The sequence below is a fragment of the Megachile rotundata genome, chromosome 8 (genome assembly GCF_050947335.1).
Source record: "Megachile rotundata isolate GNS110a chromosome 8, iyMegRotu1, whole genome shotgun sequence".
In the NCBI taxonomy this organism is placed as follows: Eukaryota; Metazoa; Arthropoda; class Insecta; order Hymenoptera; family Megachilidae; genus Megachile; species Megachile rotundata.
The window spans coordinates 8,330,313-8,356,351 of NC_134990.1; the positions used below are offsets into that span (position 1 = coordinate 8,330,313).

A 26,039-nucleotide genomic window follows, 5' to 3' on the forward strand; every position below is an offset into this window, starting at 1 on the left:
GGGAATGGCTGGATCTGTGGATTAAGATTTGGGGAATTAGGAAATTGTCAGTTTAGGAAATGGAGATAGAGATTTGTGGATCTGGAATTTGAGGATTTTGGGATTTGGGGACTTAGGAGTTTTGGACTGGGGATTTTGGAGTTCTTAAGATTTGGGGATTTAGGGTTGGGGGATTTAGAGATGAGGGATGTGGAGATGTGGAAATTTTAGGACTTGTGGATTTGGAAACTTAAGGATTTGGACAGTTGATGGTTTTGGGATTTATGGATTTGACAATTTTGGGATTTGGACATTTTGGAATTTGGGGTTTTGAGAATTTGGAGAATGGGAGATTTGGGGAATTGGAAGTTTGGATATTTGGGAATTTGGTGATAAGGGAACTTAAGTATGTGGAGAGTTGGAAGTCTTGGGATTTGGGGTTTTGAGAATTTGGGCAGTTGGAGATCTGGGGATTTGAAAGTTTGGAGACTTGGGGATTTTGGAATTTGGGCATTTAAGGCTTTAGAGAATTGGAGGTATTGAAATTTGGGAATAAAGGAATTTATAGAATTATTGACTTAATAGTGTGAAGAATCGGAGATTTTATATCTGTGGAGATCTTAGATTTGTGGATCTGAGGATTTCGAAGTTTGGGTGTTTTAACAATTTAGGGACTTGAAAACCAGGATATTTAAACATTTACAAGTTCTGAGATTTGAAAGTAATTTAAAAACGTAGACACATGAGAATTCAGAAATTCTAAAAAGAAATATCACAATACTCATATTGTCCCTAAAACTAGTCCCCTCTTCTCACACCACTTCTATACATCTCGCGTTTTCAGAAATCTCCACATCATTTGCCCACAAAATCCTCTTCCAAACTGTACCTAGCACCACATAATTATCACGGCTACATAAAATTGTTACCACAGTCCGTGTTTTTGGCAACATTCTTTGAAGGAAGCCTTTCACCCTAAGCGGTTAATTTTTTTTCCCCGTGCCAGTCACATCGGTAAAGCCTCGAATTCGCTGTTCTTTTCTTGGTGAAACGTTAAAACTCGTGGCACCCTTCCACAAGGGGAATTCTATGAGCAGTTTCGTTTCGGCTAAACGTATTTCTCCGCTCGTTTCCGCGCGACTCCGGCGTGGCGGGTCTTTTCGAGCATGCTTGTCGTGCCGACTAACAAAATGCGCCTTGGGATAAAGTATATTCGCCAGGGGTGAAAAGGGAGAGCCTGCTGCTCGTTTTTCCGCCGTGTATTTAATACGTGACAGTTTAATTCTTTTGTTTACGGCTTTAATATTTTGCCGGTCGCGCGTTCCGCGAGATCTATGCGCCTTTTAATTTCGCTTTTCTATTTTTGTTTATAGAAAGGATTTATTAATAAGATCCACTCCCGACGTTTCGGATTTTCTGCTCCCTTTTATTCTCTCAAAGGAAATTGATCCTTTCATCCCTCTTTAAGGCAGACGCCTTTTGATGTCTAAGTGATGTTTGTAATTGGACTGACAAAATGAGAGGTTAAATGTAAATAATTATTTATTTGAGGAAGTGCGCTTTAAATGGCGAAATGGGGAATTATAAAGCAAGTGTTATTTAACGTCTTTGTTTCAGTAACCATTACTGGTATTTTTTGTAACATTATTTTATTAATAATTAATCATTTAAATAACAAATTTTCTTCTGACATTTATGTTGCAAATTTAAAATTGCTGTTTATTTGAAAAAGAGTAAGATCATAAATGAAAGATGGCATTAAAGTGTTACGAATTTCGGCAATACATTTATTAATAAACTTTAGTAATCACCAGTTACCACTAAATCGCGATTAACATGCGGTATACTGCACATGAAGAATGTGAACTATGAAATCGATCGGTATTACTAATACGTATATTATGGCCAATTATTTGGATAATAGGATGAAATTATAATGATATCAATTACGTTTCATTAGTGCACAATGAGGATTTATATTAATGTTCTCTGATTGATACAAAAGATCGTTATTTTCTGATTTCATAACATCGGTGTAATAATTATTCATTGGCAATTTGATAAAAACACAGTATTCTGCGATGAATCCGAAGCGTGTTAATGAAAGAGAAAATTCGTAATAAAAGCAGTGAAACCGTGGTTAAAACTTTTAATTATAAGATACAACAACGAAGCAATAATTAATCGCACAATTTGTTAAGTACTACGTGCTGGTTTCCCCCGCATCCGCATTAAATATTCCTCACTTAATCACGCCGAAATTAATGTAAATTATTGCACCGCTCGAAAAGCAGATTCGTATGGCATAATTTATTGCTAATGTGGTTGAAACGTGGCAGCTTTCACGATTAGTGGATGATGCGATTTTAATGCTGCCAGAGGAAACGCTTTGAGAAAAAAAGAGAAATACCGAGGAAAAGCATTCGGGGACAAAATCTTGAAGAGGGTAAAGAAGATGATAAAATAATAGGAAATCTCCGAATAGTCTGGTTCCCGCTAATTGTATTTCCTTCTAGTTTCCGTACTGTCTCGACGGATGTCGAGCTTCTTCTCCGTTGCTTTTTCACAATTCTGTTTGTACGAATACCGAGATATATTCGGCTATTAAATGCATATAATTATGGTAAATGTTGTTATTGCATAATTAATTTAAGCACGTTTTGAAGATACGAAATACTTTACAGTTTCGACTATACAATCGAACACAACTATTTAAGAGCGTCATTCAATTTAATTACTTTATTTTGTTCGTTTTTATTAATGTTATCATTTTAATTTCCATCGAAATAATTAGTGTACTTAATATGTCCAGATTGATGAAATTATAAATTCTAAATACATTTTTTTATTTCACAATTTGTATCTCCAAATGGAATATTCGTATCTAGAAACATTCTTCAAGATTTTGGAAGTTAGGGTTTTGGAGATCTAGCAATTTTTGCGATTTAGGGATTTTCGGACCTAGTGATTTTTAGATCTAGGGAGTTTTGGATCCAGTGATTTTGAGATCTTTTGATTTGGGGATCTGATGATTTTTTGATCCAGTGATTTTGAGATCTAGAGATTTGGGGATTAAGGGATTTTTTGATCTAGCGATTGTGGGATCTAGTGATTTTGAGATCTAGAAATTTTGGGATCTAGGGATTTTTGGATCTAGGGAGTTTTGGATCCAGTGATTTTGAGATCTTTTGATTTGGGGATCTGATGATTTTTTGATCCAGTGATTTTGAGATCTAGAGATTTGGGGATTAAGGGATTTTTTGATCTAGCGATTGTGGGATCTAGTGATTTTGAGATCTAGAAATTTTAGGATCTAGGGATTTTTGGATCTAGTAATTTTGAGAGCTAGATATTTGGGGATCTAGGGATTTTCTGATCTAGTGATTCAATCATTTAGTCATACAGGGATTTTAGGATCTAGTGATTTAAGGAATTAATGCTTTAGTCATCTAGGGATTTAGACACTTAGAGATATAATCATTTAAACATTTGGGAATCTAGGAATATAGGAATATAAGAGTGTAGGTATATGTTTATACAGATATTTGGAACTAGAAATATTTGAAATTTCAATATTCAAAAATCTCAGAGTTCACCCATCCCAATATTCCTACAAAACATTCTTCGATACTTGTACTTCTGTTTTCTTCTCCCATTCATCATTAATAAATTGAAATATTTTTTGATCCACTATATTTTTAAGCCGTCTCCTAAGAAGTTGTTATGAAACGTTTCAAAGGAAGTTTGATGGAAATGTTTATGGACTTTCATTCGTAATTTTCATCTTCGTACTTCATCTTCTTGAAACACATTTAATGGTTTTTCCTTTGAAACGAATGAAGGTGGAAAAACGGTGTGCTGGTTTGTAGCAACATGTCATCTTTTTTCGGACGCGTTTTAGAAATACCCACTAAGTACAGATTAAAGAATTTTCAACAACGTCAGTCAGAATTATTCCAAAGAACCTTGTTACTCTGTTATCGTGGCAGGACTGACGGAGCAAGCATATCAGATAGGATCAGGAATTGACACGATTATAGAAAGGTATTAAATTTGCAATTTTATCGAATAAGTTTCAAGGGTGCACTTCTGTTGACAGAGATATATTTGCTGTGTTGTATGAGCTGTGCAAAACATGAACTGGCAAAACCAGTACCGAATAATGGAGCGTTAATGAAATACACATACATATTGATTAATGTCAGTAATATGTTAATATTGTGTACTAATATTGATTTATTTTATTATTAATACGGATGAATAATGTGTGAATATACCTGAATTAGATCAAGTAAATATTTTATATTATACTAGAACTGTCTAATTTCACAATTTAGTATGAAATATTATTTAAAACTGAAAATTAATTTTTTCAAGCTTCTTAAATCTTCCATATGATTGATTATGTTACATATGATGTGACATATTCACCAATATGTAACAATAGACATGTGAATGTGAATGACCAAAACATGTGCACCTATGTAATGGTACCAAAACATGTGCACATAATTGCATCAACACATATTCATCAGCCAATGCACCAATATGATCACACGAATCCCCCAAGTGGATGCATGAATGCACCTCGAGATTTTGCCATTAATATTCGACCTGCATTGACGCATACACACGTCGTTCTCAGACAAAAGGAGTAAAAAGGCGACTGCAAGTGGTGGCGTCTAAACAAATCGATCGATCAAACGGCGGTCCGATTAACGCTGGCGAATACGCCAGCATCCCAGCCGGATAGAATCATTTCCAAGTAGGCAATAATTAATTTATGGAACGGAGCCAGGGGTTTCATAATTCACCGGTGACACCGGCAAGTTTACGTGTTCAGGCACGTGTCTATCTGTCACCGAAGTGTCACGCGGCAAGGATAAAGGACACGAGGGTAGCAAGGGGCGGAACATAGAGACACGTTCGCAGCGACGTACATATTCGTCGGGACTGTTTTAAGCAGTTCGGTGACTTGCGAGACAACTCGGTTATAACGATTGAAGTTTCGTCGTAGCGTAGATTACATCCTCGTAATTACGGGCGCAAGCTTCCGAGCAGGTGGCTGCCTGTACACCTTCTGCCGACTGTTAAAGCTGACTCCCTTAAACCCGTAAGTGGAGTGGAAAGATATTAAGGTTTGGGCCAAGTCCTTCTGACGTTACGTGGTTTGACGTATGACCGCCTGGAAAAGTCCTGACGCAGACTCAACTCCGAATCCCTATCCGCGGGGAATTATGACGCTACGCTAAATAATGGCAGCTTGTTTGCTGATAAGCGCTGCTTGCACCGCTTGTCTTGGAACATCTCGAGCCATACAACGCGACTCGTGCGCGGATTCTTGAATGCGTTGTTTAGAACTTCGCGATCGTTACCAGACTCCTCGTTGCGGAGTTGCGCCAATTTCTTTCGGGGTTGTTGCCAATGCTTCGCTGTTTGATAATGCACCACTATCGTTAATGGAGGAACGATCCGATCACTTCTGTATTGCTTCATGCTAGGTTGGCTTTTTATTGAAATGTGGAGTCTTTTCATACTTGTGGAAATTAGTTGGACTTTTGAGAATATAGGGATTTTAGGGTGGGGGAGGGTTAGAGTGGAGGGTTGTTGGAATTTTGGGATTTGAGAGTTTGGGGATTTGGATTTTTTGGTATTTGAAAATTATGAGATTTGGAGATGTGATGATTTAGGGATTAGGAGAGTTTGGTACCTGGAGATTTGGAGGTTTGGTGGTTTGGAGATTTTGGGATTTGAGAATTTGGAGGTTTGAAGATTTCAGGATTTGAGATTTTGGAGATTTGGAAATTTTGGTATTTGAGAATTTGGGGATTTGGAAGTTTTGGTATTTGAGAATTTGGGGATTTGGAAGTTTTGGTATTTGAGAATTATGAGATTTAGAGATGTGACGATTTGGGGATTAGGAGAGTTTGATACCTGGAGATTTGGAGGTTTGGTGGTTTGGAGATTTTGGGATTTGAGAATTTGGAGGTTTGAATATTTCAGGATTTGAGATTTTGGAGATTTGGAAATTTTCGCATTTGAGAATTTAGGGATTTAGAAATGTTCGTATTTGAGAATTATAAGATTTGGAGATATAACGATTTAGGAATTAGGAGAGCTTGGTACATGGGGGTTTGCTAATTTCAGGGTTTTAAGAATTGGACGCTTTAGGGTTTGAAAATGACAACACTTGAGATGTTTGAGAAAACTCGTAATGTTTGCAAAATTTATGAATTTGAAATTGAAGAAATTTCTCTTATAATCTCCCCATCGAATCATGTATATTTTCCTTTATTCCAACGAATGAAGTTCGAGGAACCTGATCAAACTTTTTCAAAATCAATCAATGTACCTCAAGTATACGAAGTTTTGTAACGTAAGAAAGAACAAAACGTGTCCAAGAAAAGTGTGCTTTCGCGTCAAAACGAGATTATCCCTCATTGAAAGTCTGCTGCTCGAATCTCGTATCTGAATACGAAATCGTGCGAAAAATGCCTAATGAACGAGCAGTTCCACGGTGATTTAACCCATCCTGGAGGAAAAAGAGGAAGCTTGGAGAAAACGTATTAAGCGAGAACATAGGGAGACTTCTGTAGGAAAAATTACATGGGGCTAAAGACAATATTACATTAGCAATTTTTTCATTTCTTGGTTTACACAGTTATAGAATATTGAATTCTTAAATTCGGGGTTTAAATTTGGGAATTTGGGGATTTGGAAAATTTGGGAAATTTGAGTTCAGGAAACTGCTATGATCACATGTGACTTGTGTTGCAGGTTTCATTAAATTAATTTTTTATAGGAAATGCAATCGGAAGTAAATTTTGAGGACTTCAAATATTGAGAAAATTGTATTCATGAATATATTAAATGGAAGGTTAAATTGATTAAGTAGTTTTGTCCTTAACTCCTTAATGGTCCTGGTGATCATATGTGGTGATACATATATTGCTGCAGCATATGTGACGTATACTGCAAATTCAACGAAATAAATTATTTAGAAGAAAAATGAAATAGAAAGCTTTTGGAGGCTCTAGAAGTTCTAACAGAGATATAATAGTAGTTTAAAAAATGAAATTGAGAGAAAAATAATCTTATACTTAACACGTTAATAAACATACTGATCACGTGTAACCTATACTGCAAATGTAGTTAAACGAACTACCTGTAGAAAAAAAATGAAAATATTTTCAGGGTTCTAAACATTCAGATTAAGAGACGAAACGAAAAGATGAAGTATCTTAGCCATAACACAGCCATAAAAGTGTAGGTTAGTCAAGTTTCATTTCTTGACAAACCACTCTCTCAAAGATCCACCATTAAGAAACTTAACGTTTGATGTTTGTTCAGGCGTTACTAATTATTATCGTCTGGTGGTTTGTCGTTAATTAATGAAAATCCACGGCAGCTCATCGCCACCCTTTATAACCCCGTGATATGTTGTTGCTGCCCTGCAGAGAGGTTAAAGGGAACGAAATACAGCCAGGATTTAGGGGCTCTTACGTTATTCAGTCCTGCTCGCGAATAGAGTAATGTGTACGGACATAATTTAGAGATTCGGTAAGAAAGGAAATTTACTTGATGCATTGTGCAGCCGTTAAGCGTATCATTAACATTAAATTCTGGCTGGTTCCGGTGCGTACCGGAAAATATATCTCGTGTGGGACGAGTTTTGGCACGCCTGTTAAAATACTGTTTTGCAGGGTGTAAGGTGCAACCCAATCCTCCCCTCTGCTGTAATTCTACCGTGGCTTTTTAGTTGGAAAAGTGATACTTTTGTGATCCCGGTTATTTTTCACGATTTTCTTAATATTTGGAAGTAAATTAGTGAGAAGTAATGTATTGTTTTTCTGCTTTCAGACAGGCATGTTGTCGATCGTTGTACCGCCAGATTTTATTCCTGAAGAGACTTCGAGTGATGTCATGGTACGCGAAGGAGGACAGGTAATAATTCATTCTTAATTAATTGCCGATTGTACTGCTAATTGTGTAAATTACACTAGTCATATTAAGGGTAACGTGAAATTGTCTATTAGTTATAGAATGTATTATATTCTGTGTCAGTTATTTATGTCTTGTAAGATTTTATTACTGAACAATTACTATATGATTACTGAATTGAATTGGGGGATTGGGAAATCTAGAAAATGGGAAATTTGAGAAATGGGAAATTTGGGAAATGGGAAATTTGGGAAATGGGAAATTTGGGAAATGGGAAACTTGGGAAATTTGGAAAATGGGAAACTTGGGAAATGGGAAACTTGGGAAATGGGAAACTTGGGAAATTTCGGAAATGGGAAACTTGGGAAATGGGAAATTCGGAAAATGGGAAATTTGTGATTGATTGATTGATTGATTCTTGTTGCGGGCGTCGACTACTCTGGTCATTAGTCCGGGAAATTTGTAAAGTGGGAAATTTTGGAAATGGAAAAATTAGCCAATGGGATATTTTTGGTATTCGAAATTTGGAAACTAAACATTGTCATACTAAGTAATTACCAATTTCAACAATATTTAAAATACCATTAAACATTCATGTTATATCACAACTTTCAAATTATATCTCCCATGTAAAATACACAAAAGGATTTCTATTCATAAAATATTCCTGCAATTTAAATAACTGTCCCATAACATTCCAAAAATGTAAAAGAAGAAACAGAGGTTTAACTATTTCACGATTTACGTCCGTATAGATTTGAGCCACAGCGTTATGAAAGAGAAAATCCTCCGAATATTGCTAAAACGTCTCAATAACCTGTTGCACGTGTACGTATCACGGTGCCGTCGTTTTCGAGACATACGTCTTACATAATGTGTAAATATTTCCCTTTTCCTGGTTTTCTTATCAGGGCTGAAATGCAACGAATATTACCTTTGCGAATCGTCGGCGAAATTCCTCGAAAAACCCTTTTCACCGAATTTCCTTCAATCACGACGCTGCACTTTCTAGTCGAAATATTTATCGAATCATTTTTACTCGTTACCGCGGCAAGATTTTACGAACAAAATTCGAACCACAAAATTTGGAGTGATGTATGCGCGTTGCAAGAAAGTTCATGTAACAAGCTTGTAAGGGAACTTGGCAAAACTTTAAAATTAGTTACGGAAGAATGAATCGTCTGAAATTTGCGGAGTTGCCATAAATTTCTGAATAAAATATTGGAAATGTACATTTATGAAAAATTTTCAATTCGTTCGCTAAAACTTTTTTATCTTAAATTTGTACCAATGTTAGCTCGCGAATTGGCGCGTGAGGAGATTGTACAATATTACTAACTCAAAAATCTCAATATCCCTACATTACAACATCCCTAGGTCCAAAATTATCGCTAGATCCCAATATCCCTAGATTCCAATCTCGCTAGATCCCAATCTCCCTAGATCCTAATCTCCCTATATACCAATCTCCCTAGATATCAATCTCCCTAGAACCAATCTCCCTAGATTCCAATCTCCCTAGATCCCAATCTCCCTAGATACCGATCTCACTAGATCCCAATCTCCTTAGATACCGATCTCACTAGATCCCAATCTGCCAAGCTCTCCATCTTCCTAGATTCCAATCTTCCTAGATCCCAATCTCCCTAGATCCCGATATCCCTAGATTCCAATCTCTCTAGATACCAATCTCTCCAGATACCAATCTCCCTAGATCCCAATCTCCCTAGATCCCAATCTCCTTAGATCCCAATCTCCCTAGATCCCAATCACCCAAGATCCCAATCTTCCTAGATTCCAATCTTCCTAAATCCCAATCTCCCTAGATCCCAATCTCTCTAGATACCAATCTCTCCAGATACCAATCTCTCCAGATACCAATCTCCCTAGATACCAATCTCCTTAGATTGCAATCTCCCTAGATCCCAATCTCCCAAGATCCCAATCTTCCTAGATTCCAATCTCCCTGGATCCCAATCTCCCCAGATTCCAATCTCCCTAGATCCCGAAATACCTCTAGATCCCAAGATAGCCCTAGATCCAAAATATCCCTAAATCTTTAGTTGGCCCATAAAGAGGTTGACCCAGGCATTTGTTTTCACTCACCAATTCATGGGTTGTCATCGGTTTTGATATTATTTTCCTGAAACAGAGATGAGATGTATTTTTCGATTATTGAAAAGTTTCGGAATTACAAAAATTTTTATGTAATTTTAGCATAATTGCTTCATTAAACTTCGCGACGACCTTTTTTCATTACTTTTTCCATGTAACTTTTAATGAACCACGCTTTATGAGATGGTTATTTGAATTTCGAGAAAAATGGTTTTCGCACGGACTAATATTGATTTCCCCTTTGAATTTCTCGCCAATTTCATTAAATACAGTTTTACACTCGCCGTATCTCCTTTGGGGATATAATTAAAAGAAAATACAATTTCAATTTAATGTTTCAATCAAAATGTACTGCTGATTAAAGAACCGGAATAATGCTACATTAGGGAACTCGCGAAATCAAACCGGTTAATTTCGCAAGAACAAAAAGTGTCCTATACATCAACGGCAACGATGTTAGCCGAATATTTCGTCACTGTGACGTTCACGACTCGTTCCGAGTTAGTGTTATTAAAAATGGAAGTTTCAATTTCAATCCTCGACGATCCAATGTTCGATTGACTGAACATATAAAACGTATCGAACGATATGTTTTCATTTGAGCCATAGTGCGTGTGTCATATATCGAACTGGATGTGGACCCAACTTCTGTATTACATTCCCGGACTACTTATCTGATCACTAGATTTCTAGGTTCCTATATTTTTAAATCACTATGTTGGTTTTTAGATAACTCAGAAGATACTTATGGATCTAATGAATAAATTGTACATAGTTCAAAACAAAAAATTTTGTAAATAACTGAGAAGTTAAATTGACTATTAAGAATGTTACACTAAAAGTTAGCCTTTCACTAAAAGTATTTGAACAAATTAAAAAAATTGAAAGCGATATTCTTGGGTGCGATTTAATCTTGGAAACGGTGGTTAATGTTCTTTGCATTATTATTTCAATAGTATTCCACGTTGGGACGTGCCCATTATCTATTTGGCAAATGGAAAACGCAGGAACGGAAGGAAGTTTCTTGGGTACCTAATATTAATGGCACGTAGCCCGCACGATTTCCGCGTGTTTATAAAAATCTCGTTGCCCGTTTAGATTCTCCTTTTCCACCCCGGCCACGATACGTTCTCTACTTTATCTGAATTTCAATGCGACCAGGACTAAAACTTTGAAACTCGTTTCCCGTGTCATCTCGCATTTAGGATATCCAGTCCCGCGGAGCCTATCTGTGTCCTTAATTTAAAATTGATAAGCTCGTTCGGCGAGATCCCGCGAAACGACGAGATCGAGAAAACGAGCCTTTCGCGTCGCTTGCTAGGAAAATCTGTTCGTTCAATGTTACCTTTTTTGTCCTTTGCCTCCCCGATAAAAATAACGATAAAATCCTGTGGCCAACTATCGACGTAAAATGTCGAACGTTTTGTTCTCCTTTTTTAATATGGCCGGAGAGCTCATCGGCGGAAACGAACGAAATCCTTGCTCGATTATATTCCGGATTAGCAACGTTGTTCACGTTGATCGAACTCTACGATTTTTGTTTTTGTTGTCCCGTGACACCGGTAGATCGACCGTCTACGGTTGTTCAATGGTAAATTGATTACGATTTGATCAACCGTACCCTCGATATTCTTTAAGCCAATAGAGGGAACTTTATCTTGTTCGGTCGATCGACAGAATTAAATTACGGGGGTACCTCAATTATTCGAACCTTCAACTCTTTTGTTCTCCTATAACCACTGTCGTTCTTGAACGTTTGTTTTGCGTTTGCGTTTTTATGCTACGGTTTAATTATTCCGATCGTTTGTTGCTCTATTCCCTCACTTTATTACTCGTCGAAAAATTTCGTTACGCGGGAAATAAATAAAATGTTTGATAACCGCTACGCAACTTTCGATATGTTTCCACAATTTTATATATTATTTAAATTTGAACGATTTTTATTTGAACCGTTTTAGAATTGCAAAAGTTCGTAAAACAGTGTCATATTTATTTTAGTGAACTTTTATAAATGATGTAGTTTATATTATATTTATCTTGTTAATACTTGAATAAATTATAATAAGAGATAATATTACAAGATATTTGCTTTTGTTTATTTTTAATTGGTTGTTGAACTTATCAGCAGTAATGAAAAATAAATATTTTCTAAATAATTTCAAAGTAATGTCTGGCTTTAACACTAATGTCAGATTTCCTAAATGCTGTTCATGTGAATCTCATGTAAGAACTGAACTTTTTAATTATCATCGCAACCCATTCTCTTTATTTTAATGTATGACTATAATTTCGTATTTTATAGATTCGTTGATTTAAATAAATAGATACTACGTATTTTAACCAACATATTAAAAGAAAAATAATGTACAAAGAGTACATAACAAATTAAAAAGATGGTGAGTCCACATCTGAGAACGCAAGCAGAAACAATATGGCGTCGATCGCGATGCGCAGGAGATTTAAACCGTGTTATTTGTTCACGTACCTTTTACATTATTATTTAAATATTCCAATACTGTTTTTATATTATCATTAATTTCTACCTTTTATTTATAAGCTATAATTAAGTGCTATAATATTGTTTTTAAGTTATCACTACATACTATTTTTAAATTATCATTACTTACAGTATTTAACCAAAATTTGTTACCAATACCCATAACTTTTAGTCCTCGTTTTTAACTCATAATTACCACAACTCTCTAAATTACAAGAATACAAAGACTTAACATTTTCTTCGAGAGTATAAGTTTGTATTTTCAAGTACGAAGAGCGAACTCGCATGCAGGACAAACATATTCATAGGTATAAAACAGTACATTTGTCACTTACGTGCGCTGGAGAATTGTCGAAGCACTCTGATGGCAACTTCTCGGGTCTCTAGAGTCCTTCTTTCCGTTGCTACGTTTTCTCTCAGCACACACTTCAACACTCGAATATCTTTTACGCGGAAAACCGAGCGGTACGAGGTTCATTCGTTCAAGCAGCGAATGCGATTGTTCCCGAGTTACTGGCTTGCTTCGTTTAATTCACTGTCGGTGAATTGAGAACGACCATTCGCGTTGTTATTACTTACGATACAAAAGGTGGTGTCGATAAACATAGAAAAATTGTTTACCGATTTCTATTGGTTCTTGAATTCTTGAATTTTAGATAAAATATATTGACTCTAAACGAACTTCTGCTGCAAAATTTTGCAATCTACTTACTGTGATTAATTTTACATTAAAATTTTTTTATTTATTTTTTTCTTTATCCGGTATTCGTACAATATATTTTTATTTAATATTCAGACAGTTCATTCTTTTTATTTCTTATTTTTCCTATCTGGTATTCGTGCAATTTATTTTTATTTAATATTCGTGCAGACAATAAATTTCTTTTATTTTTTATTTTCTCTATCTAGTATTCGTTCAATTTATTTTTATTTAATATTCGTACAGTCAATTAATTTTTTTTAATTATTATTTTTTCTATTTACTATTCATACAATTTATTTTAATTTAGTATTCCAACAGTTGTGTATAACCTTCGGAACTGATTGCGATCTTTTATCACAGTTCTGATAGTTTATAATTGAAGTAGAACGTGTCACTCACCATCGACATGCTTCAGCAATAATATGAGTACCGCAAATTCACCGTGTATGTGTGTAATCATTGAATAACTCGTGATTCATGAGAGTCAGTTCGTGAAATGCTGAACCTTCTGGTCAGCATTTTGAGATTGCATGACGTAGCTGCTGTTGCAAGATTTCGAGTTATCACGTTAATTCCGCGTATTCCATAATATTCTTCATATTTTTAAAAATACTTCAAACCGACACTATTATTCAATTTTTTTATACAAAATTTGGACAGACATGTCTCCGAACATTGTTGATATATAAATATCTACTTGTTTCACTTTTTCAATTTAAGAGTCTGTACAAAATTTGGACAGACATGTCTCTGAACATTGTTCATGCTTAAATATCTACTTGTTTCACTTTTTCAATTTAAGAGTCTAAACAAAATTTGGACAGACACGTCTCCGAACATTGTTGATGTTGAAATATCTACTTGTTTCACTTTTTCAATTTAAGAGCGTTAAGAGTCTCAATTGGACCATTACATCCACGTATCATTCAACTCTCACGTAGCCATCGGTTTCAGGCATGTTCGTTCTCACAGGCTCTAATTTTTCCAAACATATTTATACGTGACCCGATAAATAACGAACTTTCGATTCTATGTATAATTCTGGTTTCATAACACGTACAGGTGAAGTTAACGTGCCGTGCAAGAGGCGTACCGCCGCCCCGCGTGTTGTGGCGCAGAGAAGACGGGAAGCCCATTATAATTCGGAAGCCATTTGCACCAAACACCTTGAACCAAAAGTCTCACGGTAAGATTTAATATAGATACACCTAACTTGTGTCGATGTAATGTGGAATATACAATTATGCTCGACACGCAGTCTCCGATTCGTTGGCTATTTTCATTTCCTTATTTCACCCTCGGCAAATCGTAACTTTCCGATTGTTAAGCAACACTTTTGTGCAACCTCTCGGCAATCGATATGGCTCCTGTTTTTTACGGGTCACGTTCGCACTCGTCTCTCAGAATATTGCTGCTGTTTACGAACGTGCGCACTGTAAGATCTGCAATGTTTGTCATATTCATTAAATTCGAGCGGAGATAATTGTATACTCTAATTTAGGGTTTCGCTGCTTTTCTTTTAGAAGTTCCCTAATTTTCTCTAAAAATTTTTTACTTTAATTATTTTTATCTTTGATAAAATTTTTAATTAGACAACTTTTAATTAGTAAGTTTTTTTAAGGAGAGAATTTCTATCGGTAAGATTGCTTTTTTTTTACTTTTTGCACTGGTTATTTTTTTAACACCAGAACTCCAGTTAACTGGTTTCATATTTTATATCTCAAAATTTTGTAGCTTTTTTGGTGAAATCTCTGTCATGTTTTTTTGAGATAAAAAATTGTTACTTCATGCTTCAGTATTTACTTATTTCTTTTCAATTTAAAAGTGTGTATCTACTGGGGGTAGTTCTGGTGTTTTTGGTGTATGAATAAATGTTTTATAATTAAGAAATTGCGTCTCTGATTTTTGCATTATCTTCTTGCATTAATATTTGTTTACTTATGCTGTTTTTTAGTGACAATGGTAATTGTTATTGATACATATTATATACGTGGTAATTATTTATATGATTGCTGTCTTTTGTCAGTTTTTATGTTGATATTAACGTAATGTTTTATAGACATAATATTAATATATTAGTGTATAATAATGTACATTAATGTACATTGCAATTATTGTTCAAATGATTGTCTTTTATCAGTTTTCATATTGATATTAATATAATATTTTATGAAGAAGTAGTTGTTGTTGTTATTATTGTTGTTATATACATTGCAATTATTTGATTTGAATGATCTTTTATCACTGTTCATACTGCCATACAGTGTTTAATTAAGACCACAAAAGAACCCGTGCAGTTATTTTTGCTAAAACATAAAAACTAGACTTGCAGAAAAATCGATAAAAACTGAATAATAAAAACGATGGACTTGGTTAGTTCGGTTGTGAGATACGGAAATATTGAAACCGTGAAATATTGATATAATATATTGATCGTTCGACACAAGCATATTTTGATATGTCTGTTAAATCTCAGCACGTGTTTGTGCCCAAATAAAAAATGAATTCGCTCTATGACTCCTAAAAGAACGGTGATGTACAGCTTTTGCGATGTTTATTAAATTCTTTAAAAAAAAAAAGTCCGAAAATGGAGGACTGTGAAAAAACCAAGTGTTAAAATCGCGAAGCAAGGCAAAGTAAATTAAAACGAAAGGCAAACAAGCCGTTCGAGGAAGCGTCACGAAATCAAACATCGGGCATTCATTGGGCGAAAATAAAAAGGGAAGGATGATTCCCTGGACGCGGACCGTTCTTTAACAATATCACCGGCCATTCATGCAACTCCATTACGCTCTTCAAATGTCGCTTAACTACCGACGCTTTCCGTCGCGACGTCCATGCACACACGTGTAAAACGAAATCGTCGGACGTAGCGTCCCGTCGCTGCGTTGAAAACGATCGGTGGATAGCGTTCGTGAAATTGTGGAATACCTGATGGACAGAAACGTAGCATGCCGGAGTTACCCTCGCACGTCGGTGTTTCAGACTAAACGACGTATTTAGTATTCGCTTCAGCATGGTGTTACTAATAGCGGGTAAATTTCGGTGCGACGTCTCTCTCTCTCTGTCTTTGTGTGTATACGTGTGTATGTATACGAGTGCAACCCTTGCAACACGTGCTAAGTGCAGCGACCGTAGCTGCGCGCCAAGGGGATAGCTTATTGTTGGCCTACAATGGCGATAATTATTGGATATCGCGAAGGGGGAAAAGTTGCGACACCCGACTACGAGAGCTGCAGTTTAATTGCCGTAAGATTTCGATTTAATGTGCTGCGCGGTTACTTCGAGAAATTGTAACAATAAAAATGAGTGTCAGTGGTACTTTCAAAAGTTACTGGTATTAGGTCTTGAGTGGACTTTGCAGCAAGTTTAATTTCATGTAAACGGGTAGCAAAGTATGTAAACTTTTGAGGAGAGGATTTTTAACGTTTTCATGTTTTTTAAGTGTAGGATTTATTATACAGAGTGTCTGGTAATTAGAGTTACTCCCTGAAAGGTAGGGGATGTGATTCTGAATAAGATTTCCCTTTGCAGAAATGGGGTTTGAAGCTTCGTTTCTGAATTATTAAGGGAAACACGGATTACAAGGATTTGCGCATGCGCAGACTTTGTCGCTCTCGCACCTGCGCACTCAGTCAGCGCTAAACTCGAAGCCATTGCTCTCGCGTCTGCGCACGCGTAAACCTCGCGCTCTGATTGCTCCGTGTTTTTCCTTAATAATTCAAAAACGAAGCTTCAAATCCCATTTTCGCAAAGAGAAATCTTGTTCAGAATCATGTCAGCTACATCTCAGGGACCTGTAGTTGTGAGACACCCTGTAGTTTTTGCAATGTGGAAAAGAACTTGTATGGATTTATGAATTGAAAAAATAAAAATATGTCGAAGTTGCTCTCAATTACCAGAGAACCATGAAGCATAAAAATATTCAAAGAACGGAATTTAGTAAAATAAATGTGTTTTAATAAAATTTCTCCGTTCTCCGGAATATTGCCAAGCATACGATATTCTTAGAGTATCTCGCGAACGTATCGATTTTCCGAAAATTTCGGAATACGAGCGTCGCCCATAGAACTCATAATTTCTTATTCAATTACATTAGAGCAGAGAGTAATACGATCTTTCAACCAAAGTAAACTGTGCTTTCGCAGTTTCATTAACAACGAGAGTAGAAAGTTTTGTTAACATTGCTGGTAAAGTTTCTCGTTGTTTCGCGGAAATTTTCATTATTAAAATACGCGAAGGTACATGACTCTTTCGATCTAATTTGTCGTTCTCCAGAAGAATTAATTACGGAAACAATGTTATGTGCGCTTTATTGTTCAAACAAGCGTCGTCGTTACGCTACGGTAATTAATTTATTTGCCGACGTAAAACCTGACTTACAAAAGCAAATTTAATTTTTAATCTTTATGGCAGTAACATTCCTTGTTATATGAATTACATCTTATTTGACGTTGCATCGAATTTTTCGATTTCTTTGAGGAAAAATTCCTTTAAAAGGAGTAAAATATGACATTAACTCGACATCGTATGAAAATCTGCGTTTTGAAAGGTATTGTCATAGTCAACCGGTACACCTGGTACGTTTTCCTCTTACTATTAAATATATAAAATTAAAATAATTCATAATTTGTTACGTCAATAACTTACCATAGTAAATAATTTATTTTGTAGAAGTTTCAAAAAATTGTCAAATGTTCATCCTTTAGTTAACGTAATTAAAACGTTATGCAATTATTTTCGAACATGTACCTCGTTAGATGTTATACAAAATTGTTCCTAATTGTTTATTTCATCTCGTTAAAGTGCAAAAAAGGAAAAGAGAGTTTAATTTATACAAATTGAAAGATATTATGTGTGAATGTAATTTTTTCATTTAAGGGTTGCTTGTGAATTTGCTAGAAAACTATTGCCTTAAAAACAAAGTTCCGTAAATTCGTCGAACTGCTTTCTACCCCGTTCCAACAGAGAAATCGCTAATTAATGAGTTTGTAAATCATAAATCATCGGGTTTCGCTTAACTTCCCAGCGAAGCCGTGTTACGCTACAGATTCGAAAAGCAACACTGGTAATTACAAAAGTGCAGCAACACCGATTTCTCGCGAAACAGACGTTTTCCGCTTAAACCGTAAACAACGTCATTCCGAAACAAACAATTACTTTTAATGCTGTCACTGGAAACCAAACAACTTACGAGTATTTCTGTAATATTGTGCAAGCATAAAATTTAACGATTCCAGTGATTATTTACAATAGTTGCTGATTTATACAATGTAGTAGTTTTAATTAACGTTTTATTTCATAGGGAACTGCAAAGTGAATTGTACAATCTGAAATGAGAAAATTTGATATTTTTGTATTTCTAAATTTTTTAGTTTTTATATTTAAAGATTTTCAAGTTTCTGAATTCTTAGAGTTTCATATATTCAATTCTTAGATTTTCAAAGATTTCATCTTTCGAAATTTCAAAATTAAAAAAATTCCAAACTCTCAAATTTAAAAATTTCTACTTCCTGAATTCCAAAATTTTTAACTTTGCAAAATTTCCAAAAAGTTTAATTGTTTATAATTATATATCTCCAAATTCTAAATCCCCAAATTCTCAAATTTCTTATTCCCAACTTTCCAATTTTCCAATTTCATATCTCCCAATATTTTTTCCTGATACGTTTGAAATTAGAATGCAGTATTTATTATTAAAATAATTAAACACTAATTAAGTTTGACGATTCCTAAAATTTCTCATAGTTTTACGATCGGTCATAAAAATTTCTTCATCTGCCAAATGGCTCACATTAAACGAAGAAATAATTGATTTTATTGGTGGCAATAAATTTCATCCCATTTTAGTCGATTTAAACTCTTTAGGAGTATAATTTCCTTTGCATAATAAATCAATAATTCCATAAGCAACGAGGATAGCGTTTCTTATCCTTTATTTAGAATACAAGTTTTGTTATTTTTTAATTCAATTTAAAGAAGTCCAAAAAGTACTATAAACATTTTTAAATGTAATTATTTTATTTACATATATAAATTTCTAAATAAATTTCAAACTTGTTAACAAAACAAAATTAATTGAGAAGTGAATTAATTCTTTTATACTTCATAAAAATAAAAGTAATATTTTTTTATTTAAAATTAAAACGTACGCGCACGAAAGCTTGTTTAAATCTACAACATTTTATCAGGAACAAAGAACTTTATTTAAAAGCTTTACTTCGCGTCGACTCTGTTACAAGGACCGTAAAATTCAAAGTTAAAGCTTACCTGGTTCGCGACAGCTCGAATGTTTTGTGCTAAAAAACTTAAAATATTATTAAACCGCACTACGCGGTTCATTACGTTAACTTATTTTACGTTTTTGCTGAATTTGAAGGAAAAGTTCGAAAATTTGTGCAAAAACTAAATTGACATACAATTTGTAGAAAAATTAAGTTGACATATTCACTCATTAAATTGAGTGAATTTAACAAATTATGTTGAAGAAATTGAAGAAGTTGGAAAAATAGAAAAAATTTAGTAACTACAACAAATTGAGATAATCAAGTTAAGAAAATTAAGAAAATTGAGCAAATTAAATGAACTGAGTAAACCGAGAAAATCGAAAAAATCGAGTAATTTGAATAATTTGCGAAAATATAGTAAATTGAGTACATCCAGTAAATTATAAGAATTGATCTTCGATACGTCCCTTCAACAATATTCTACGCTCTAACATACAGGGTGTATCACGATTAGTGTAGGTCCCTGAAATGTAGCTGACGTGATTCTGAATAAGATTTCCCTTTGCAAAAATGGGATTTGAAGCTTCGTTTTTGAATTATTAAGGAAAAACACGGACCAATCAGAGCGCGGGGATTATTACGTGTTAGATTTCTATGCTTAGAATTACTGCGCGTTGAATATCCACGCGCTGGATTACTACGCGTTAGATATCCACACGCTGGATTACTACGCGTTAGATTACCACGCATTAGATTCCTACGCTTAGAATTACCACGCGCTGCATTATTACGCGTTGAATTACTACGCGTTGAATATGCACGCGCTTGATTACTACGAGTTGGATATCTACACGCTGTATTACTACGCGTTGTATTACTACGCGTTGGATTACTACGCGTGGGATTACCACGCGTTGCATTACCACGCGTTGCATTACTACGCATTGGATTACCAAGCGTTGGATAACTACGCGTTATCCGAAGCCGCCGCTCTCGCATCTGCGCATGCGTAATCCTCGCGCTCTGATTGGTCCGTGTTTTTTTTTAATAATTCAAAAACGAAGCTTCAAATCCCATTTTTGCAAAGGGAAATCTTATTCAGAATCACGTCAGCTACATTGCAGGGACCTACACTAATTGTGATACACCCTGTATTTACTATATATGCATCCTGCACATCATAGTTATTATACTATAGTAGCTATATCATAGCTATATCATAACAAGTATATAAAATATATGAAATATATAAATTATATGAAATATGTAAAAGGAGATATTTTGAAGGATATTTTCCTTGTTTCAGTGACTCACGTAGCAGAGTTCCAAGGCGAAGAATTGAACATGACGAAGATCTCAAGGAACGAGATGGGAGTATATCTTTGTATCGCCAGCAACGGTGTACCACCGGCGGTCAGCAAACGTATTTTTATCAACGTTCATTGTGAGTAATAGTGATTGCTATCGGCAATAATCTATCGATTTCCCTTTGCTCGAACGAGAGGAAACACTCGACTGTTGTTCGACTGCAAACCCCTATCTGGAATTCTGTTTCACAGTCTCGCCGGTAATTCATGTACCTAATCAACTGGTAGGAGCTCCTCTGGGTACAGACGTGGTCCTGGAATGTTTTGTCGAGGCTTCGCCGAAGTCGATTAATTATTGGGTCAAGGATAACGGTAAGGATCTTCCTCTCGTCCACTTGCCCTACAGTTTCATGCGAATCCTCCACAATCCTGGCACGTACGCTTTTACTCCGATCGTACATCTTCCCCTTTTTTTCCCTTACGTGTCACTTCTGGACGACACAATCTGTTTAAGGATCGTTTCATTTTCCTTCGAAGGTTACCTGACAATTTTCTACGAGATTTCTTACGAAATTCTTAAATACGTTTACTTTCGAAAATCAATATTACCACTATCAGTTATGTATTCAGGTTTTTTATTCAATTTTCAAGTTAGCAAACTTAGAAATGTACAATTTTCTTTTTTTTTACAATTTATGTTGGTTTTATGTATATTTTATATTGTTTATACATATTTTTTGTATATTTCTTTTATCATTTCTGTGAGTAACGTGAAGGTTCCTTGCTGTTAAATAATTTTCCTCTGAAATTCTTAAATAACCTTGTTATATTCAAGTGTTTTTTTTTTTTTATTTAATTTTCAAGGTTGAAATTCAGTACTTTTCATACAGAAATTTAAAACTATAAATTCAGAAATTTATACCTTTAATTTTTGTAACATTTTATATTGATTTCATGTATATGTTACGTTAAATTCTTCATACTTATATTTAATTCCAATAACCATTAACTATACCCTATATTTTGTAAAACCCACACGTATATCCATTTTTATATTTCGAAAGAAATGATGTTTTTGCTGCCGAAATTGGATTATGATTGCTCAGTTCTCTACATTCGTACATGGTTTCAATAAATTATTCACGTTACGTATCATTGGACCAATAAAATATAATTGTGCCGCAGAAATAAATGTTGCTTTTATGTGAACGAATGTGTGAGCAACGGTACATACAAATTTGTTTTCTGGTTTAATATAATAAGGAAATACGAATATTTTCGAAATGTTTGCTCCTGCGATTTACTGCGATTTAACACGGACCGTGTTTTTATCCGATCATTATGAAAGAAGCGAAAAATGTTTGCTCTTATAAATTTGAATTTATGATCAATAATCGAGATTTAGTCGCAGAGATAAATTAATCTTTTTTGTATTAAGAAATATTTTTTTATTTTTGACTTTGACAAGTCAGTTAATATTTTTAATGGAAACTTTAGCATTTGTAATTGATTCAAGTTACTAATTAAATATATAAACGTGTATAAATGTATAAAGTTATTCATATTTTATAATTATACTGATTCCAGTTACATTGATTTGTATTGATTGTGATCACACTGATTTCAATTATATCGATTTAAGTTGATGATCACATTGATTTTAATTACGTTTATTATAAAAATTTCTAACTGCGTCAATTTACCTTGATTAAAGTAATACTGATTTCAATTACATTGATTTGTATTAATTATGATCACCTTGACTTCGATTAAATTGATTTCTATTAATTGTAATCACATTGATTTCGATTAAATTGACTAAAAAAATTTCTAACAACACCGACTAAAATTATATACAATTAATTTGCAAATATATTTAACCAACGAAGGAAAATTTTCTAAGCAAAAAATTCGGCAAAATAATCGATTTACCTATTTTACCGCTCGCGCCTACATTTATTAAAATGGTAGACGGATCGTTGTAAGGTAATTATTACGAAACCGTCGGTGTAATACATCAAAATACGATTAATGCTCAATGTAATCTGGTAATGTGCGGTTGTATTGATCACTCGCTGTTAAATGCAAACAAGAATAATTACATTGTGCAGTGTTCCCGTACTAATTCATTTAAAAATTACGCTCGAGTTGCGTTCGAAACTACACCACTCAGATTAATGTAATTTCGAATCGTTTATCCCTCGAGAAAATCGATACCATACAACGATCGATGCCACGTAAAAGACGAACAGTTAATGTTTGTCAACGATGTTCAACCTCTTGACATGATTTTACTTAAACAAATCTAGTTAATTAAAAATTATTCGTGTCAGACATTTTTGACCCAACTTATTTATGTTAATACGTCAATTTTTTTTATTCTTAACACGATACGAAAAAGTATTTAGGGAATACTGATCATAATTTCCTATCTGAGATTATCGAAAATTTAGATTATTGAAAATGTGAAGGGTTGATGCATTTATGAGACGTTCAGATATCAAGTGTTATGAAACCAAGTTTAATATCTCTGTACATTCTTTTACATAATTTACCATTTACAACTTACAAATTAATAATTAAGGAATATTGACGTCAATTCCCTACCGAAAATTCAAATAATCAAAAACATGAAGGGTCGGTACATTTATGAGACGTCCAGACATCAGGTGTTATATAACACAGCTTAATATTTCCTCAAATTCCTTTACAAAATTTATCATTTATTTCTTAAATTAGTGTTTAAGAAATACCGACGCTATTATCCTGCTAAAATCTCACATCGTCAAAAGTATGAGGGTTCGATCATTTATGAAACGTCCAGATATCAAGTCTGCCGTAACCCAGTCCATTTTCGAAAATTTTCATTCACACAATTTACAGTTTACATACTACAAATTAGTATTTAAAGAACACCAACGATAATTTCCTGCCAGAATCTCACATCATCGCAAATATCAGGGTTCGTACATTTATGAAATATCCACATATCAGGTCTTGCGTAACCCAGCTTAATATCTCCGTAAATTTTCTTCCACAATTTACCTCTTACAGTCTACGAATCGACTCAAAGAACATTGACTGTAATTTTCTCAAAAAATCTCAGATTATTGAAAACATAAGTATATTTACGAAAGGGAGCGCACGAACGTTTAGCTAAATCGTATCGGTCGTATTTCACGGTGTTCGGAAGAAACACAACTGTTCCTCTCTTCTTAACAGGTTTAATATTTCCGCGCTGAAGTTGGCTGCAAAAAAGTTGCAGACAAATGCGAGAGTGAATTACTCTCGGCCGTTCGCGAATATATTCTCCTAGCAGTTTGTAGCCTGCACGAGTAGACATGCCTTCGCTTCAGCGCAACTTCTGCGAAGCACTTCGTCCCAATGCATTCGTATGTAATTTTCACCTCGCACAGGAAAATCCTGTGCCCCCTTTTTCTCTGTGCCGCGTGTACATATATGTCGCATGTAGGTATGTAAGTATGTACGTATACGAGAACGTTTCAGACTGTAATAAGGAGACTCGGCGCGCGTTTAAGAAGTGAATTTTCGCATACTTTTATACGTCGTTCCGTATGCCTCGGCTCGTTTGCAATATTCAACGGCGTCGTGTATACGCTTGTATTTTATATTTATTCCCGCGCATCGGAAACGGTGTGCCAGCGTCGATTTTTCTTTCGCTGAAAATTGCACGTTTGTTAAATCGAAGCCCGGACATAACGAGCACCAGAAAGAAATATCTTGTCGGAACAAATTCGTATGGTGCCATCCTTCAATTTGCAATTTCAGTATGCTCTCGCGGTTTATTGCGCGGCAGTTTGCGAATTTAAGGAAATAGAAATTTACCGATTGGAAGATTTGGTAATGGATAGGGACATTTAGGAGATTGCATGTATAAGAATTTAGGAGTTTGGAATGTTGGCAGTTTGGGGAATTTGGCATTTGAGCGTTTGGGGGGTCGGAAGTACCAGAATTTTGGAATTTGTGGTTTGAGAATTTCGGGATTTAGGGATTTAGAAATCTAGGGATTTTTGGATCTAGGGATTTTGCGGTGTTGGGAGTTTAGGATCTAGGGATTTTAGGGTCTAAGGATTTTGCGGTGTGGGGATTTTAAGATCTGGGGATTTTGGGATCTATGGATTTTGGAATGTAGAGATTTTGGTATCTAAAGATTTTGGGATCTAGGGATTTTGGGACCTAGGGGTTTTGGGACTTAGGGACTTTGGGATCTAGGGATTTTGCAATTTTGAAATTTTGCAATCTAGGGACTTTGGAATCTAGAAATTTTTGAATCTAGGGACTTTGGGATCTACAGATTTTGAGATCTAGGGATTTTGGGATCTAGAGATTTTGGGATCTAGGGATTTTGGGATCTGGGGATTTAGGGATCGAGGGATCTAGGAATCCAGAAATCTAGGAATCTACAGATCTAGTGATCTAGAGATTTATTAATTGAGGAATTTAGGAATTTGTAGAAACTTGAATTTTAGAATTTAATAAAATTAATAATCATTATCAAGTTATTAATTAAAATTTTATATATGAACTTTACAACACCTTAACAATGACAAACATTTCAAAAATACATCTTCTAACCCAAAATCAACCCAACACGTAAAATACTTACAAAATTGACAGTAGACTAAGGAGTATACTAAAGTATAATTATACTTGTAGAATTATTCTATATTTTGTTTACCTATATCCGAAGTTTTCCTATTCTCCCAGTTAATTGAGATATTCAATTCAAGTGAAGATACTTTGTTAAAAATAGAATTTAATTTTCTGTTCGTACAGCAATGATAATCTCGAGCCAGCAACACGACGTGCAAGCACTCGTGAAATCACAGTTCGAGGTGCGAATGATATTAACTATTCGCTATTTGCAAAAACAAGACGTGGGTACTTACAAATGCGTGGCGAAAAATTCTCTCGGAGATGTGGAGAGCAGCATACGATTATACGGTGAGTGTTCATCGTTTGTTTAATTGCTTTGCGAAACATTTTGTGGCCGGACTAAGAATGCGGTTTTTAAATTACATGGAGCTCTGGTTTTGCACTCATTTGGAAATACTGTATGTTAGGTCGAATTTTTAAATGATTTTTAGGTTTGTAAGTTAACAAATTTTTATGTTTATAGATTCCTAAATTTTCAAATTCATATGTTCTCAAATTTCTACGTTTCGAAATCCTTATGTTCTCAAATTCTAAAATTCCCGGATTCCTACATTCCTAAATTCCAAAATATCAAAATCCTTAAATTCCCAAAT

General features: G+C 34.8%; 1 protein-coding gene across 1 annotated transcript in view; it reads left to right on the plus strand.

The window, feature by feature from the left end:
• The window catches only part of LOC100878665 (lachesin), a 127,158-nt gene that overhangs the window by 83,514 nt on the left and 17,605 nt on the right, over positions 1-26,039 (plus strand). The window contains exons 5-9 of the mRNA XM_012282075.2: positions 7,840-7,923; positions 14,298-14,421; positions 20,769-20,906; positions 21,022-21,141; positions 25,567-25,734. Coding sequence (XP_012137465.2) covers positions 7,840-7,923; positions 14,298-14,421; positions 20,769-20,906; positions 21,022-21,141; positions 25,567-25,734 — 634 coding nt within the window. The remainder of the gene's footprint in view (positions 1-7,839; positions 7,924-14,297; positions 14,422-20,768; positions 20,907-21,021; positions 21,142-25,566; positions 25,735-26,039) is intronic.